General features: G+C 39.3%; 2 protein-coding genes across 3 annotated transcripts; both read right to left on the reverse strand.

The window, feature by feature from the left end:
• Positions 1–795: 795 nt before the first annotated feature.
• LOC138604545 (ATP-sensitive inward rectifier potassium channel 1-like) lies at positions 796–4,294 on the reverse strand. 2 transcript variants are annotated; one of them, XM_069676485.1, is made up of 3 exons: positions 4,161–4,294; positions 3,101–3,106; positions 796–1,945 (listed from the first exon to the last, which is right to left on the reverse strand). In XM_069676485.1, exons 1-3 carry the CDS (start codon positions 4,175–4,177, stop codon positions 796–798), a joined length of 1,173 nt encoding a protein of 390 aa, XP_069532586.1. In that variant the 5' UTR covers positions 4,178–4,294. The 2 variants fall into 2 exon arrangements, with proteins under 2 accessions (XP_069532586.1, XP_069532579.1); XM_069676478.1 differs by lacking the exon at positions 3,101–3,106 and having other exon boundaries at positions 4,161–4,177.
• A 4,406-nt stretch (positions 4,295–8,700) lies between these two features.
• Positions 8,701–15,491, reverse strand: foxred1 (FAD-dependent oxidoreductase domain containing 1). The gene is made up of 11 exons (XM_069672542.1): positions 15,210–15,491; positions 14,722–14,942; positions 14,488–14,598; positions 14,223–14,341; positions 14,030–14,124; positions 13,757–13,858; positions 12,984–13,060; positions 12,249–12,409; positions 10,820–10,949; positions 10,624–10,728; positions 8,701–9,959 (listed from the first exon to the last, which is right to left on the reverse strand). The coding sequence occupies exons 1-11, from the start codon at positions 15,364–15,366 to the stop codon at positions 9,705–9,707; spliced, it is 1,533 nt and encodes a 510-aa protein (XP_069528643.1). The 5' UTR covers positions 15,367–15,491; the 3' UTR covers positions 8,701–9,704.
• Between the last annotated feature and the right edge of the window lie 2,754 nt (positions 15,492–18,245).

The raw sequence follows: 18,245 nt of genomic DNA on the forward strand, positions 1-18,245 counted from the left end.
CTACTTTTAATATTTCTGTGGTTCAAAGCAAAACAGGCGACTGTGGAGACAGATTCAAATTCAAATGTTTGCTGGAAGACGCAATGAAATATTTCTTCACTGATTTCACTCCTAGTTAGTCTGATTAACAATGAAACTGCACTTAATAGGAAGTCCCAGACACTTTGCTACATAGCAGTGCAAATGTCCCAAATCTAATATTTTTTGCTCCAATGAGACTCCAGTAACAGTGTGAACAGCCTATATTAAATACAGGCCTGCTTTTAAGACCTCAGTCTAAACAGTCCAATCAGAAATTATGAACTTTGGAACTTTGCCAAAACTTAACCAAGTGCTGGAGTGTTACATCCTGTGTGACAATCATGCACTTTGTACAGCTGCCATCCACCCCAACCACTTCCTTTCAGCATGGTGCATGAATGTACTCACTAGAAAAAACTTTGAATATAGTTCAGGCAGCACTTACATTGTCTCCACAACAGAATTAGGAGCACAGTTTTGTAATATACAAACATAATATCAGGGTTAGCGCTCTTGCCTCACAGCTAGAAGCGGGAGTTTGCATGTTCTCCCTGCGCATGCTGTGGGTACTCCAGCTTCCTCCCACAGTCTAAAGACATGCTCGTTAGGTTGACTGGTGACTCTAAATTGCCCGTAGGTGTGGGGAGCATGAAAGGTTGTCTGTCTCTATGTGTCAGCCTTGTGATTGACCGGCGACATAATATCTCAGAGACTTGGACGTAGCCTTTAGTTCCCACAGTTTGAGTCACTTTACTTTCAGTCTTTCTTAATCAATCACATTTTAGTGATGTCCATGGAGTCGTGAATGTCGATCACCTGGAACCCCAGGTTGTCGACCCCTCGCTTCTCCTGGTTATTGTGATTTTCTCGGTTGTGGCTGTTGTGGTTTTTCTGGTCTGCATCTTTCTCCAAGCACTGGACGCAGTGCGGCGTGGTGACCTGAATGCTTTTGGAAAAGTTTGAGAAATCCACGCGGTACTTTCCTGTATTGGTGCGGGAGATGATCGGCAGGAAACTGTATCCCCACTGAATCTCCTGTGGGATGTAGGAGGTTCGGACCTGACAGGCAGAGCTGGTGGACTCTGCCGTCCCATCCAGAAAGACCACCAACTCAAAGTCCTGCAGCGGCAGAGAGTCAGCCGACAGCTCGAAGAATGGGCTTGATCTGTTTATGACGTGGTAGAGGGTCAAAGGGCAAACAAAAAACAAGTTATCCTTGCCAGCGTCAACCATAAAGTCAATGTCCACCTGGTCCAGGATGTTGGTCTCTCCATCTGGAGTCGTTGTTGTCCTAAGCAGCTTGCCATAGATCTGGCTACCGATTAATAATGTCTTTCGAAGGTTGGCGACTCTGATCAGGACACACAGACTTCCTTTCTTTAGGCAGATCACAGCTGTGTCGCTGAAGGTGACAGTCTTTCCCCTTCTTTTCGGTAAGGAGATCTTGGCCAAGATGACCCCGCACATAAAACAATTGATAAAGACTCCGATTAAAGACTGGATCATGATTAGAGCCACAGTGCCAGCACAGTGCCCAGTCAACGCTCTACCACCATACCCAATGGTGGTCTGGGTCTCCAAAGAGTAGAGGAACGCCGTTGTGAGGCTGTGAACATTTTCTATACACTTGACGTGTCCATCTGTACGGTTCTGTCCCATCAAGTCCCCGTTGCTCTTTGCGATCCAGTACCACAGCAGGCTGAAAATGAACCAGCTGCCCGTGAACGCAGCCACAAACAGAAGGAGAACAAAGCGCCAACGGATCTCGACAAAGGTGGTCCAGAAGTCCACCAGGTACGCAAAATGGTTACTGTATTCAATGCTGCCGAACTCAATGTTGCAGCGCCCGTCTTTGGTGACCAGACGATTCTTGCGGCTTCGGAGTCCAGCCGGCTGGATGTGACCCTGGAGCAGCTGGAACATCCTGGAGCCGGAGAGAGAAAACACAAGATAAACACAAAGCATTCATGTGTTTGAGTGCAGGAACTCACTTCAGTCAAGTCAAGACGAGTCATATTTCCCAATGTCTTGAATTTAGCTTAAAGTTTCTACAGTATGAACTTCAGACAATAGATAGTTGTTGATTATTGTTTGATTTTACTGTTTTTTTAATTCATTATAATATTGTGGAGACAGCTTAATGTGTACAGCATCTGAGTCCAAGAAAAATGTCCCTACGGGGGACAATAAAGAGTATCACATCGCATCGCATCCATTGGCTAGCTCATAGAGGCATTTTGGGATATCTGCAAATAATATAAAAATATACAGTCAGAATCAGAATCAGAAATACTTTATAAATCCCAGGGGCCGTTACAGTTGCTCTGACACAGATAAGCATAGAGAAATGTATGGCATAAAATTGAAGTAAGAAAAGTGTCAAATATGTGCATTCTATACAATAAGACAAGAGATTAAATGCTTCAATGTTCACTGTCTATTTACAACATTGATACAAAACCCATTAAAAAGATTTCAGATTTAAGTGGATCTATGGTGATTTAAATATAATTGCCAGAATAAAGTTAGACGCAAAAATAAAGTTAAATGCAAAATAAGAGTACGATGCAAAAAGGTTATATACATTGCATACAGTGTATGCAGTGTATGTCAACATATTGCACAGTTGAATTATTATATGATGCACTTAATGAGATGAAATTATCAGTTGTCATGCCAGATACCCATTTTCATTCTCAAAGTTCTGTTCGTTGAGTTGGGGTTATTGTCCCACAGATATTATGTAGTGTCTAAATGGCATTAGACAGGCAATTTAAAGAAACATGCTGATTATTTTTATAATAGGCTAACTCTTTTTCTTTAAAGAGACAGGTGTCTTCTCAATGTAAAGGATAAATCTGTGATATTCTCAGTTTTTCTTAGAGTCCTAATACCATGAAAAGAACAACTAATTGATCCCACCTACAGAGCTTTGTCTGTAGTCCCAAGCCTGATATGTCTCTGTCCACTGTTCCATTGAGCTCCTTTGTTGTACAAAAACTATTACAAACACATCAATTAGCCGCACAGCTGCACTGGGTGACACATTCCTTCACCATTGTATGTTTCCCACATTCACCTGCTGCTGTAAATACTCACTAAAAGCTGAGCTAGAGCTGAAAATAGTCCCTAACAATGGTACTGTTTCCTCCTGTTTAATTAACATTTACTACAACCTTTGAACTAAGCTGATTCAGGGTATGACTCAGCCCTTTTTTTGGGTGAATAAACTATATGTTTGTCCTGTTTATAAAGATTCATATTGTCACACATCATATTCATACGGCTCGGCCACAAGCTGAACCAACACATGGTGTCCAGAATATCACCTTATTTTTTCTTTAACTGTAAACCAAAACAATTGCCCAAACTGTCACCTCTGCCACATGCCTATACATTTCAAATTACTAATTACCCTATTGAAATGTAAAAAGTAAATATTTTTAATTCAAGGTAAAATGACGTTCGATTTCTTTTCTAAAAAAAGTTATAAAATGGGAAAAAATCCTCAAAAGTCCCACAATCATAAACAAACATTACACTGCACAGTCATGTTGAAAGTCAACAAAGTCAATTTACTTTTTGGACAGTGTGGTATGAACCACGTGGTCCACTCTGAGTCCACTCTTACATAACAGCCGCTGCTTGGACTCAAGATTCAAGAAACCTTTGTGTATTGTTGTCAAACTTGACAGACATAGTTTTGGGGCAAAAAAACCCCCACATGAGTAATAATCCTATTAACAACCTATTTTATATCTCTGTCAACTGTCAACCAATTAACTCTCTAATGAACCCCATTACATGCATTTTTTATCAGTTTTGCTTCCATTTTTTAGACAAACTAGGAAAAATACAGTTACTGAATTTCCAAGCCATAAAAACCTGTTATTTATTTCTTTACGCTTATTGGAAAAGTAAAGAAAGTAACATCTTTACAATTAAAAACCACTAAAATAACTTCCCACATAGCAGCAGTAAAAGCAGAAATGTATGCGTTAGATATTAGACTAATCTGTACAGTTAAAGAGGTTAAAAGCATCTGATTTAAACACACATGTAAGAACCAAAAGACGCTCAAAGATATAAATAAATCTTTCATCCTCCCACAGTTCTGTAGAAATAAAGTTAGGACATACCTGCTCTGTGAGACCATGGGGCCAGAGTGCTCACTGGATCTCCGCTGGAACTTCAGACTCCTTTCTTTCAGCGAGTGGCCTTGGAGACGTTGGAAAGATTTTAATCCACAGTGAAATTTCCTAATCCCAGCCACATGCCACCATGTACACTGGCTTCATACAGACGGAGCAGCCGGCCACAGGGCTCCCAGTGGGCGTCAGTTCTCTTTGATTGGCAGGGCAACTCCCTTCATCACTCCACCAACAAGAGTGACAACAAAACTAGGGACTTTTTCAGCGTTGGATTCATGATTGCTGAAGATCTTGGAAGTGTAAATTGTGGTTAGTACGAGGAGGGGAATGTCCTGGAAAAGTCCTCCTTTTGTTTTGCAGGAGGTGCATCTATTGAAGGGGCCACAACGTGGCCTGTGCAGCACCCTTGCTGTTTTTGTTTTCAGCCTTGAGAACATTTGGGATTTGCGTCAGGCCTCACAAAGAAATCCCTCAATTGCGTTTCCCCTGGTCCCCTCCCCCCCCCTCGTTTAAACCTGCAGGGTTGCCTCACATTTGCATCAGAATGAAGAGCTGCAGGGGCAAAGTGTCTTTGCTATATTCTTCTGGCTGTAGGAGGAACATTTTAATGTTTGTGGAGCATATTTCCATGACCTGTTATGATACGAGACAGGTCTTGAAATGATAAGATGCCCGCCAGCGATGCATACAGACCCTGTTAACTGCATGCAAATGAAGGGAACGGGAGGTGGTTAAAAATGCAGACTTTATTGATTCAACTGCAGAGACCCTGCAAGAATCTTAAAGACTACAGGCTAGGCTAGTATATGTAGTATCTATACTAACACAGTCAGTGGTCTTCAGTCTGTCATGACTGCTTTAAGCCCTTGCCAATTAGCAGCCATCTGTATTGGCTGCTAATTGGCTGGACATGAAACGTAGACTGTAAATAAAAAGTGAACATGGCAATTTTTACATCATCCATTGGTTCGTAGAGTACTATTTTGAAGCCTCAATTTTGGCTTTTAGGCTGTCAACATCTTGTTTTTGGGGGGGCCTTAAGTAATTATAGTATATAGGACGGCAGGAGGGGCACCTAAGAGGTCATGTTCAGTCACTGTAATTAGCTTAGGTGATGCCTAGCAGACAGCTAGCAGCATTTAGCATAACTTTTAACCTTATTAAAAATTAAAATGGTTGACTTGTATATTGAAATTTACCTGGTACTGGTTCATAAATGGTGACCAAAACCATTTATGTACGAGCCTGTAGACATGTTTAATTCTATTGTAAATGTGGGATATTTCATATGGGGTTCAACAGGGATTGGTTCACTTTTGGAGCCAGCCTCAAGTGGCCAACTGAGGAACTGCGGTTTCTGTAACTTCCGTGCTGACTTGACATAAGCAGTTGTAACGTGGCTAATGTCGGTGGAGAGGGCTAGCGGCATGTAGCAGTTAGCAGAAGCCACGGGATAGCTGGTTAGCTCAGAGAGGTGATAGATAACAGAACTCAATTCTCCAGTACTAAACATGGAACACACAATACCAGGTACTACACGGCACTACATTCACTAATCATAAATGAGCTGCAGAGCGTAGACTCATAACCTGCACCAACTTGTTACTTATTAGAGTCTTCACTCAGTCGGAGCATGCATCACAGGCTCTCTGAGTGTGACGCGCTTAACTAGCACAAAACCATAACAAAAGGAGATGCTGCCTTGTGTGTTTTTTGGTACTGCAGTAATACTACAGTTACTAGAATGTGCAGACTCATTAGAAGAAAAAATAATTTGTGGAAGCTTATGACCTTTCTTTGCAAGATTTTTATAGCTGCCAACACTCAGCTAACTTAGCTTAGCAGCTTAGTAGTTAAAGTAAAGTTTAACATTTTGGTAAATACCTTTACTCACTTTTTTGCTGAGAGTTAGGTGACATTAATCTTTTCCATACATAGACATAAAACTTGAGCCCAGTTTTAGAAAGAAAGGAAACAGAACAATTAAACTAGCTCTTTCCAAAGATCACAAAAACACTGAACAGCACCTCTGATTTGATTTGCTGATTTGCATTTAATTTGGGATCTAGGGGGATGATTTCTTGTTGTAATACATGAATGCATTTAAGTTTGTTATTGTCTCTAATGCAGTAGGAACACAGTATAATCCACTTCAATACTAACATGCTGCATTTTGTTTAAAAATATCAAGGTTTTATCAGTGAACAGTCTTCATTAAACTTCCTCTTTACCTCGAATATATAGTAAAGACCTCTCCTCTTCAAGTACATCTCATTATGTGGTTTTACCAATGCTTTGCAACAAGCCTCGCTTGTACACCCATAGCCTACATCTTTAGTATTTGTTGGGGAAGTGCATTTGCTACAGGAAGTTAACGTGGTGAGTGGTTTCATTCTGCCTATATGACGATTGTAGGAGGTGTTTGTGGTTTGTTGTCAGTAGGGTGTCAAAACAGGTGAAATGGTTTGCAACAGAGCAGAAGCCAAAATTAGCTTTGCAATTCTTAGTGATGGAAAGTAACAAAGTATATATATACTCAAATGCTGAACTTAGAAACAGTCGTCTTTCTCTGTCATTAAAGCAAATGCTTTAGTTTCTTATTTACTAAAATGATTCATGTTGATCGTGGGGGCAGAACAAAGCTTGGTCTGCTGGACATGTGAATATGAGAGAAAGCATTAAAGGCAGTTTATTAACTAAACATGCCAAAGATAGTTTTGGGAAAATAAACCTCATGAATAATCATAGTTTAAGCCAACAGAGAGAAATGAAAAATGAATGCAACAAATTAATCCTGGACTTAAGGAGCATTAATATTGTACGGGTCTTCAAGTAAGGTGCTTTTATTTGTCATGTTTTACCAGAATGTCAAATATTCCCCTTTTGGATCAAAGTATTACTACTCCCACACCATTTTTAGTTCAGATATAATTCAAATAATTTAAAATGTCAAACTTTCTTTGATTCAGGCCCTGATCTGTTTCCGAGTTAAAATAACCACTTAAACTTTACTTCCAAATCATTTTACTTCCGTTTAGTTTAAGTGTGACCATGTGCTGATGCTCCGTGCTGTTACTTCATAGAAAAATCACCCACAGAAATGGCTCCATCTGGTGCACAGCTTCTAAACACCCATTTAACATTCTTTCTCCTGCTGACAGCAGAACATGGTGTTTAATCCCTGCTACATGTAAAAATCGAATAATCCAAACAGTGTAAACATTAATAAAAAGTGTGTGCTCACTGTTGTGTTTGTTGTTAAAACTTTCACTTTACTCACTCACACTTTACTCTTGTAGGTCGCCGGTTTAGCTCAGTGATTAAATCGGCAGAGGCAGTACAGTCCTCGATGCTGCGGCCCCGGGTGTAGCTCCCACCCCCGGCCCTTTGCCGCATGCTGTCCCCTATTCTCCTCCTGTTTCTAACTACATTCACTGTCCCCTCTCTCTAAGAGGCCTAACAGGACCAAAAAAAATACAAATTTTCTTGTTTCACAAATTTAAAAATAAAATAATTTTGACCATTCAGAAAACTTAATTTTAAAGGCTCGATATTAGTCATTTTCTGCCCCAAACATTAAAGTAACAATCTCAAATTCTTCATTTGAATAAATGTCTGTAAAGTCACTATCTGTCGGCGAATGAGGTAACACAATGGTGATTGAGCCTATGGCCCACTGATGAAAGCCTTTGCATTTGCAGTATATTGTATTTTTATAGACTGGCTATCTGTGACGACATTTGCGGAAAAAATTACAAGTGGCGCCTAGTTAGCGACGCGGAGCTAAGTGGCTGCACTTCTGGTTTCTGTAAGCATTGCCAGGTGACCGTAATCTACTATGGCTGAACAAAAAAACAAAAGATCGATGACTACGGATACAACTTCAAAAATAAGTGAAAATCCAAAGAAAAGGAAACAAATTTCACGCTCAGATGAAGGCAAACAGTCTCAAAAGGAAGGCGAGGAAAATCAAGAGTACAAACCATGACAAAGAACCAGCCGTAGATATCTGATTAAATTAGGAAGTGTGCTCCTGTAATTACTGGTTATTGCCAGTGGGTGGCACTCAAGAGCACGAAACTGAAATATTTAAGATCGAATCTTTAACAAAAAAAACAAGATAAAATCAGATTGTTCAGTTGGGAAAGTGAAATCAAGACTTAAAAATTAAACATGAAAACCTCAAACTTAAATGATGAATGACATAAGTTATAAAGAGTAACTTTTTTTTTTATGATTTTGTGAAATCCTGAAATTCTTGTAAAATGCACAAATCAAAATTACCTTCAGGTAATTTCAAAGAGGACTATTCAACCACATACACTCAGGCGGTCAAATATTTTGCTATATTCATCAGCTTTTTCAAGTATTCAGTCCCATTTCAATTCCTGGGCTATAAGGTATATTATAGATTTTAAAGGCCTGTGTTTATTTGTTTTTGTTATATTACTGTACAAGAAACTGAATCTGATCTCTCAACGATTGAACTGATACAAGCAACTGATACATTAAAACACCTTAAGCCCACTTTTTCTGCAAAAATATTTTTAATAAAAGTTGTATTGCATTTGTGTAAATGAACCAGTTATTATTGTGTCATGATACAATGGTGAAAATAATAGTAACAATACAGAGAAAATTAAAATGAGACACAAATTATATTTCTTCTTGTATTATATGTTTGTTACACATACAGAACCACACACACGCACTTACACTCTATGTACAGTAAACACATAAAGTTATTTGGAGACGAAGTTGCTGCTGATGCTTCACTCTAATTTTAGACTCTTCACGTGGAAGTCTGAGTCACGAGTTTTGGCTTCATTACAGTTTATACTGTATCATCCATTCATGTAGTCTTCACCCAACAGGTTTCCAGAGAAGAGGGTGTTCTTCCTTTCCAGTATTTATTCCTCCTCCTTCTCCCATCTTAAACCCAAAGCACATTTTCATTCTTGTGCAGTTACAGCTGCTCTAGGAGTGGGTCTCAACACCTTCAGGTAAGTCTCCAGGTCTTCAATTGAAGATAATCACATATTTAGGGAGCCTCCTGTGTGGATTTGCTCCATTCTGGCATCTCTCTCTCTCTCTTTCTTGATCATTAACGTCCTCTTCAGTCTCTTCTTCTCTGCCGTTAATGTCTGTAACCAGAATACCGAGCTAACACTGCTCACAGGAGGTGATTTCTTTCAGGCCTTTCTGCCAGAAACCGTGCGATTTTAAACTTGCAACCCAAGTTTCACAGAGCAAGAGCAGGCTTCAAGAGAGAAGAGTGGAAACAGAAATGACGCCACTCTCCCTTTCCAAGTAATTCTAGCAGCAAAATGGGTTTGAAGCACTTACTTTGAAGTTAAAAAAGGCATAATGTTGCATAAAGTAAAAGCTCTCAGTACAAGAGTTGTTCTTCCACCAGCGTTATTAATTTCATAACACAATAAAAATAGAAATAATCAAAAAGTAAAAAAATAAGACCAAAGTTGTCGTCGTTTGTCTTTGGCAGCAGAGTAAAAGGTCAGAGGTCGAGCTCCTCTACACGATGTTCCTCTCCAGCATGGGCTCCTGCTTCAGAATCCGTCTGAAGCCAAGTCCGCTTAAGTCCAGCGTTTTAAAGTTCCCATCCAGGATCAGTTCTGCAACAGCGCGACCAACCGCGGGGGAGTGCTGCAGGCCGTGACCGCTGAAACCAGTGGCAAAGAACATGTTGTTGATGAGCGGGTGCATGCCGATGATGCCATTCTGGTCGAAGGTGTTGTAGTCGTAGAAGCCCGCCCACGCACTGGTCACCTGAGGAAGGAGGATGAGGACAAAGGCTTCATCAGGATTTTTTTTCTTCTTTGACCTCTTTTTGTTTAGCAAAAACCAAAATTGTATCGCAGCCAACATCTTGAAAGAAGTTGGATGGACAAATTGTTATATTGTTGGACTGGAGAAACTTTTTCATAGTAAGAACACCTAGACTCCGCCCCTTTTCCTTGTGTTCCCACTGGAAGTACTGGGAATGCTTTTAGCCTTTATGTACATCACTTCACCATTAGTGATGAAATGTACGATTATTTGTCCAGCAAATCTGCACTTTGATTGGTCAACCTGCCATTTTGAACAAACTGTGTCACTGCTCATTAACAATTGCCTAGAAAATTAAACAAACAACTTGGGATAGCTCCCCGTTGGGCAGTTCCTCTCATGGATCTCAGAAGTGTTGACTTCAAATACACCATATGTTTGCAAATGTCTGACAAAGCAGCATAAAGACAGGTTGTGTCAACGTTTAAAAAAGAAAGTTATAGACAAGAGAAGTTTCTCAAACCGTGGGGTGTTTTTTCTCTCTATGATGTGGCCCTTATTCTGCATGATATTTAATGGAATGGACTATCACACTTGTAGGAAGATCACCAGAAAAAGATATAGAAAACCTAAGATTCTACATAGCAACATATCTGAACCTTACCTTCAGTTTCTCAAAGGCAGGAACACGTTGGGCCAAGCTGGGCCAAACCTTTTCCTCAAAGAACTGATGATCCACCTCCAGGTTACTAGTGTCGGGCTCCTCCGCCTGAGGACAACCATGCATTATTCTCAGTAAAAAAGTGTTCATGTTACTCATAAATCAAGGAACATAAATCAAGGAACTAGTTCCAAAGTACCTCCTCTGGCGATGCCCCGGCGATGTAGTTCCCTCCTAAACCCTCTCTCCTGAAGTAAACTCCGGAGTGGTCGATCAGGAAGGGCGTGTCAAGACCTGGACCGTCAGGACAGTGGACCACGTACACATACCTGGAAAAGATTAACATAGTACAATCCTGTGTAAAGATACTTTCTTGTCATTAAAGCACTGACAATGTAAAAATTTGTTTTTCTCTGGTTCTTCTATTTAAAGGTTTGTGTGTGTAAAATTAACATTTGTTTTATTGTAAACAACATTTCTCCTACTTCCAGATAAAATATTCTCATGTAGATCTTTTATTTGCAGAAAATGACGACTGTTTAAGATAAACAAAAAGGTGTTTTTCAGAGCCCGAGTTCAGAAATCAATATTTGGTGGAATAACTTGTTTTTTAATCACAGCTTTCATGCACCTTGGCATGCTCTCCACCAGTCTGTCACAGTGCTTTTGGGTGACGTTATGCCACTCTGTGTTCGATGGCTTGTGACCGTCCATCTTCCTCTTGATCACATTCAGAAGGAATATTTACTGCCTGATTTTTGTCCTTGGCTTAAGCAAGGGATCAAAAATATCTATACATAAGCAAATTATTTTTAAAAGTAGTAATATAAGCCCGGGCTATGTGTTTGAGGAGAAATAGAAACAGATCTGTCATTGTTTTCTGAATTCAGAATCAGAAATACTTTATTTATCCCTGGGAGGAAATTTGGGAATGAAAAAGAGCAACCGTCACAGGCTGCATGCGAGGTCGGCGCATGTGCACTTATATTACATGAACAGATAAAGATTTCTATGAAACTTCTACTGTTCAATTGTACGTCACAGTATTTTTTCAATGCACTTTTGGTGACATAAATGTACCTACACCCATCTTCAGTTTTAGAAAATTACAGAAATGGATACAGCCCTCTGTAATGCAACTTTGGACAGGTGTTAGGGGAGGGGGTTTTGGGAGCTATTTAGCACCATAACATTGAATAAAATCACAGATTTCTCTGGGTTTGAACATTACTGGAAGGATTGGGGATAATTTAAGTACACAACTAAAAAAATACAAACCATAGCTCTAGTCTCATTCAGGTATTTTTATACTGTAGTTTTACAAACCTTAAAACTAAATTAACATCCATACTGAAAGAGCAGTGTAAGACTCAGAGCCCAATTTTACTGCTGCTGGGTACTTCAAAAAGGGTCTAAAAATTTTACAGTTCAACATAACAGGAAGTACGCTGAAATCAAAGTATACAGAGTAGAATGAATGTCAGTTTTCCAATTAACTAGACTGCAGAGGCCTAATAAAACTGTCAGCATACTGATGAGCTGCACTGTATGAGGCACTAACAGCTCCTTACAAAGAAAACTAGACATTTTGCCAGTAGTTGTGTTTTTTTTCTTAATATGCCACTTGCCTTTTCCGAGGCTCGACAGGCAGTGGGATTCCAGCGATGGAGTCTTTGGGGCCGAAGCCGATTCCCACCATCTCTGCCAGTTTACCAGAAAAGGCTCCTGCTGCATTCACGACAATGGCACACTCCACCGGCTGGTACTCCAGGCTGTTAGGCATCTGCACCTGCTCAACACAACACATTATCCCACCATGTTCAACACTATGCTGTTCATATAGTGCCAGTACATCAGAGGAGTTCCCAATATTTGATAGTATACAAACTATATTTACTAAACCGATACTCCACGGCTTTCTTGTGTTTTACGAGTGCAACATTTAAGGACCGTTTTAAAGCTTTCTGGAATCGTCTTTTTGACCAAAACAAAGACAGAAGACAGATCAGGTGTACCTTTATTCAAAAACAGCCTGAATATTAAAGATGACTAGTGTTTTATTTGGTCAAATTTTAATGTTTAATGTTTATTTTTACGCTTTTTTGAAGTTTTTGTCCCATTTACACCATATCATATTGTTATTATCAATCAATAAATGCTGAAATAATCATCAAAATAATCACTATCAAAGAACTGAAGTAAATGGTCCCACATATTTTACACTTTTACTCGCAAAATGTTAATTTATGAAGTAACTAGTGACCAAAGCCCTCATATGATAGATTAAAAAGTACAATATTTCCCTTTGGATTGGTTTGGAGTGGAGGTACAAAGTAGTTTTCCACCCCTGCAGTCCCACTTACTTTGACAGATCTTATCCTCCTGAGTTCCAGACGTTCACCATCAGCTGTATCCATCACACTTGATGTATATTTTAAATCTGTGGGTGAAATAGAAACGTTCAAACTGAAGTATGTATTTGGTTTGCTTGTATTAAGGGTGTAAACAAAAAGGATAAAGCTGAAATTAAATCAGTTTCAAAAACATTTTCCATCTTTTGAGTCTGCTCTTGCTCTGCTCTCAGTGTGGTACAAACTGTCTTTATGAAAGTTTATCTGATGTTGATTGTTTTTTTATATTTCAAATGTATTAGTTTGTTGTTCAGTTGGCATTTTTAATGCTGGTGGAGACATAGGAAATGAAAAAACAAAACAAAAGGTTATTTAAAACTGATTTAATGGTCATGTCAGATTAGATGCTGTGTAAAAGCATATTGCTGTAATCATTCATTCAACAGAGTACTAGAAAGGTCTTTAACTCTTTCAACTACTGCTGTGAAGCTGTTGCTGTTTTAAAGTACAACATAATGTACCACAGCAGATGCAGACAGCCAGACAGGTGTATGATGCTCAGATTCAGAATCAGGGTTATTGCCAAATAAGTTTACACATACTGTACAAGGTATTTGTTTTGGTGTTTTGGTGCTGAACAATTAACAATTGCTGAAGTACGTTGTTGGTTAACATGTTGTCCCTCTGTTCTACAAGTTATTGGTGAAGCAAGTGATACTTTAAACGCTGTGAAGTAGACAATATATTACATCAGGATGTTTTTGTGTGAGGAAAAAATGACAAACCTGTAACTTCTCCGCAGCACTGAATGACTCCCATAGAGATGGCTTTTCTTCTAAAGGCGTTTAGCAGAGTCCAGGGGTCAAACGAGCCCTCGTTCTCCAACCCTGCAAGTTCAGGGCATAAAGCTGTTACAAAACGGGTGCTACATAATTCACAAACACAAGGTACATAAAAAAAGACAAAAAAGTGCTTCTCTCTCATAAGCATACAGGGAGGCTAACTATTGCAGCCCCACGAAGAGATTAAATATCAACTTGTGTGTTATCTGCACTCACCGTATGAAGCGAGCGCTACACCTTCAGTGTTTATCCATGGAAATCTCTCCTTCAGTTGTGTCGGGGAGAGGAGGGTAACTTTGGCTCCAGCGAACCTACAGTCAAACATAAGATTGTTGATTTGACACTTTCCACAGGAGAGTCTGGTTTCTAACTTCTGATTTGACTCTTTTATTTCTGAATGAAATTAGACCTCTGGGTGCTGTAGTTCTCCTCCATGATGTGAGCCACGTCCTCACTGGCCAGGAAGAGGTATCCTGATTGGTTGAACTGCAGGTCCACAGGGTCTTCGTTCAAGACGCCAAGGTGTTCCTGAGAGGATAAAGCGGTTAGACAGCACTCATTAACAAACAGATTAAACACTGAATTATCAATTCTGTACTGACAAAATGGAAAAAGTCACAAAAGTGAGCAGAGAGAGACTCCAAACAAACACCTGTAGCTTTAGCATGACCTACATTAATGTTTCTCATGAAGTCTGCAGAGGCCAGGGAGAGCTGGATGTTCTCAGCCAGGGAGAACTGCTGTCTGATCCCCCCGGCAGACAACACGGTGGAGGCCTTCGAGTACTGGAGGGAAAGCACAAGCAGAAGAAAGTAGTTAATAGTAGAAGAAGTCTGCTGTGTATTATATTATCCTACTTGTCACTACGCTACTGAGCATTAGCCTGTATATTGGGCTTGCTCCCTCACCGTTGGGTCCTTCTCTACCACAATAACTTTCACCCCTCCTCGCATCATCTCCTTCTGCTTTAGCCAGTAGGCGATGGACCAGCCCATCACACCGCCTCCCACGATCACAATGTCGGCCCTTTCAGGTGGAAGGTTCGAGGTAAGCTCGAAGGGACTCCAGTTGCTCCCTGGAAGGGCGTCCTCCGCCTTCTTCCTCATTGCTGCCAGCTGGGCCTCCAGGTCTGAGGCACAAAAGCCAAAACTAAGCTTTAATTCTTCCAACAAATGACATCGTAACATAGTATAAATTACTTTAAAAGTTTAACTTTTAAAACTATAGAGAGGTTTTTAACAATTCATCAGAAAGCTTCAGCTGTGACATACATACTTGCACACATACGAATTATACTATAATTTGCGAATTTCTGAATGTGACATTAGCCGTTTTAGCTTGCTTATGTGTTCTTGCTTGACGACACTTCTCAGACACTACCGGTGAAGTTCCCTACCTTTGAAGAAATCATTTCGGAGAGGTGTGCCTGTACTCAGGCTTTGACATAACGGCATATGTCGGTACAGCCATGTGTGCCGCTCTGTCACCCGTCTGGAGGTAAGTAATCCATGAGCCGTCCGCACCTTCACATGCAGCCTGCGCGACGTTAACATTGCTGTGAGCTAACTAGCTAGCTAGCTACTCGGCTACGTAAACAGTAGTATTCCCCGTGCAAACTAAAACAACAGCTGTGTGAAAAAACTCGCATGTCTTATCTTTAAATGTGTGCAATCAAATCTGCAACCTGACAGCGAGGTCAACTTGAAATCTGAGTCAATACAAGCAAAGCGAAGAAGAGTATGACCGGAAATGTGGGTTGAGAGGTGTATTCCTTCAAAATAAAAGAGTTTGGCTATCCCAAATGCCATTATTAATACGAACAGGCTTAACAATGAACAATGATCAAGTTGGCTCTTCATTAAATAAGAGTCTGTCTTTTATGTGCATTTTTAGAGCTGCTACTAATTTATATTCTCATTATCCATTTATGTGCTTCCAGATTAATGACATTTTTGTGAAAATTGTGAGATAAATGAGATCACGTGTCTTTTCTAACCAGTCTAAAAGAGAAAATAATTAAATAAAAATATATTAAGCAGAAACAGCAGCTAATCTTCCAATGAAAAAGATTGGAAAATGGCTGAACAGCTTATTGAAATATTTGCAGATTATTTTCTAAGTGTACAATTTAAAATTATCTATAGAGCCTTGATTTTACCTGCGAAAAGTAAGGTTTCATAGCATAATTAATTTTGTGTCCCCTACAGGTAACATTACGCACTTTAGCTTTCTATTATTAATGAAGTCTAATAAGTTGTATTTTTAATAAATGTATAAAAAATATAGAATATTAAATCAACCAAACCCAAATAAATTTTCCTCATTTCCACGATTAATTTTGAACTTTAAAATAACTGTTACGAGCATTTTTACGTCCTCCTACACACACAATATGTGGCAGCTTGTGTCCAACCAGAAAAGAAGGCTCACGCTAAAATATGGTGCATTTTATTTTGAAAATTACTCAGGGACGCTAAATTATATTCCTGCACGCTTTACACGGGTTAAGAAGAGAGGCTGTGGCTCCTCATGTGACCGCATTTGGCCAATCAGACTTTGTACAACCCACTTAGAGTAAAATTTTTCATTTCCATATTATTTACTGCAAAATAAAATAAAGTAAATAAAATATGCCATTTTAAAAAAGGCGAGCATGGTATTTACTTTTTGCTTTAGCTGTTCTACAATTTGCCAAGTTTTCGTGTTGGGTAATAACATAGAAAAAAACTCTGCAAAATGTTTTTCCAGTAGACTAAATAAATGAAGATTGGATATTCATAAACAAAGTCAGTCTCTCGTATACACAAACATGTTCAACCCATATGATTCTGGCGTATGCCGTCCCTCCCAGCCTTATTTATTATCATTTGTTATAGTAGAAAATGATATAATATTTCAATTAGCATTTACAGCAAACATTCCACCAACTCCAATATTCATGTTAGTCAACTCTTACATCTGAATACCAACTGTTGCAATTGAGAATGCATGAACAATTGGTTAAAATCTAGGTTGTAAAAGTAAGCTAAATGAATGATGGTTAAAATTGCTAGAAACAAATAAAGAATAGTAGACAAACAGTTGAAAGGCAGCTAGTAGCTAGTATGGATTCGGCTGAAATAGGTAGTTTAAAAGATAAATGGCTGAAATAGCTAATAATGGTAGATAGAAATGGATGAAAAGGTTGGCTCAGTGGTAGAGTTGGTCGTCTTTCAATCTGAAGGTCGGAGGTTCAATCCGAGGCTACATGTTGAAATGTCCTGGGGCAAGATACCCCAATGATAACCAATGGGTATGAATGTGATAAGTACTTGACAGTTGGGCCCTTTACAAAGCAGCCTCTGCCATCAATGTATGAGTGTGTGTGAATGCGTGAATGTGATATGTGGTGTAAAAGCAGCTTTGAGTGGTCACAAAGACTAGAAAAGCGCTATATAAGTACAGTCCATTTACCATTTACCATTTAAATAATGACGTTAGTTTCGACATAAGCCAACGACATTAGCAAACAATGTCAAGTTAGCTAAAGTTAGAGGTCCTGTGAGGAGTTTTTTGCTGGTTATGAAACAGACTGAAAATTATTCTGATGACTCTATATGAGCTACAAAACCAAACCAGACCGTCAGTGACAAGATTGATTATTTCTATAGATTTATTTTTAATGTCTGAAACTGCTGGCTGGGGGTAGGTGACAGACGAAGCGATTAACTGCACCCTGCCTTTGTTTACATTTTCCAGGGCAAAAATTTAAAGTGAGTGATACATATGACTGTTAAAGAAAGCAGGATATGATTTTTTGTTAAAAACCACCACCACTAGGTATGAACAGGACAAAATCAGCAAAGATATAAGAGGTACGGCTTTGTCCACAGGGGGCGCCAAAATCAACACAAACCGAAAGTTCCTCACAGGAGCTTTAATGTCAGAAATGATGTAGCCTAATATTTCAACTAGCACTTACAGCAAACATTGATTTCCTGCTGCTATCCTCTACCAACTCCAATTCATGTTAGTCAGCGGTTACATCTTAACACCAACTGTTACGATTGAGAATGCATGAAACAAGAATTGGTTGAAATAGTCATTTGAAATAGCAAAAAGTAATGGATTAAGATTAGTTTGTCATTATTAAAATGAATAAGTAGACAGTATAGTTAGCTAATAAATAATGTCAAGCTTCTGCTGCTGGGCTAGTAGTGTACAGTATGTACTGCTATATCATCAGCAGAGACATTAAACAACATCCTGTTTAAAATAAATTCAAAATTTTACTTTAAAAAATTGAAAACCCCTGTAAAGAAGTTAAACTGCTACCTGCACTGCACCCTTGTTATTTTTTGATCAGTCTTTGACTCAGTCCAGGATGCCAACACAATAACAGGCAGGGTGGGAGGAAGTTGGGCATAATTAAAGGAACACGTACAATGAAAAG

The sequence above is a fragment of the Semicossyphus pulcher genome, unplaced genomic scaffold, assembly GCF_022749685.1.
Source record: "Semicossyphus pulcher isolate SPU_LCO1_2020_fin unplaced genomic scaffold, fSemPul1.0.p SCAF_10, whole genome shotgun sequence".
NCBI lineage: Eukaryota > Metazoa > Chordata > Actinopteri > Labriformes > Labridae > Semicossyphus > Semicossyphus pulcher.

What these genes read in the sequence shown, in the direction of transcription:
- foxred1 (XM_069672542.1), bottom strand. Translation starts at nt 15,366, where the DNA reads ATGTTAACGTCGCGCAGGCTGCATGTGAAGGTGCGGACGGCTCATGGA. An exon ending in GAGAACTACAGCACCCAGAG is followed by an intron (nt 14,125 to 14,222) that starts GTCTAATTTCAT and finishes GTTTGACTGTAG; the next exon opens with GTTCGCTGGAGCCAAAGTTA. An exon ending in GGAGGATAAGATCTGTCAAA is followed by an intron (nt 12,410 to 12,983) that starts GTAAGTGGGACT and finishes TGTGTTGAGCAG; the next exon opens with GTGCAGATGCCTAACAGCCT.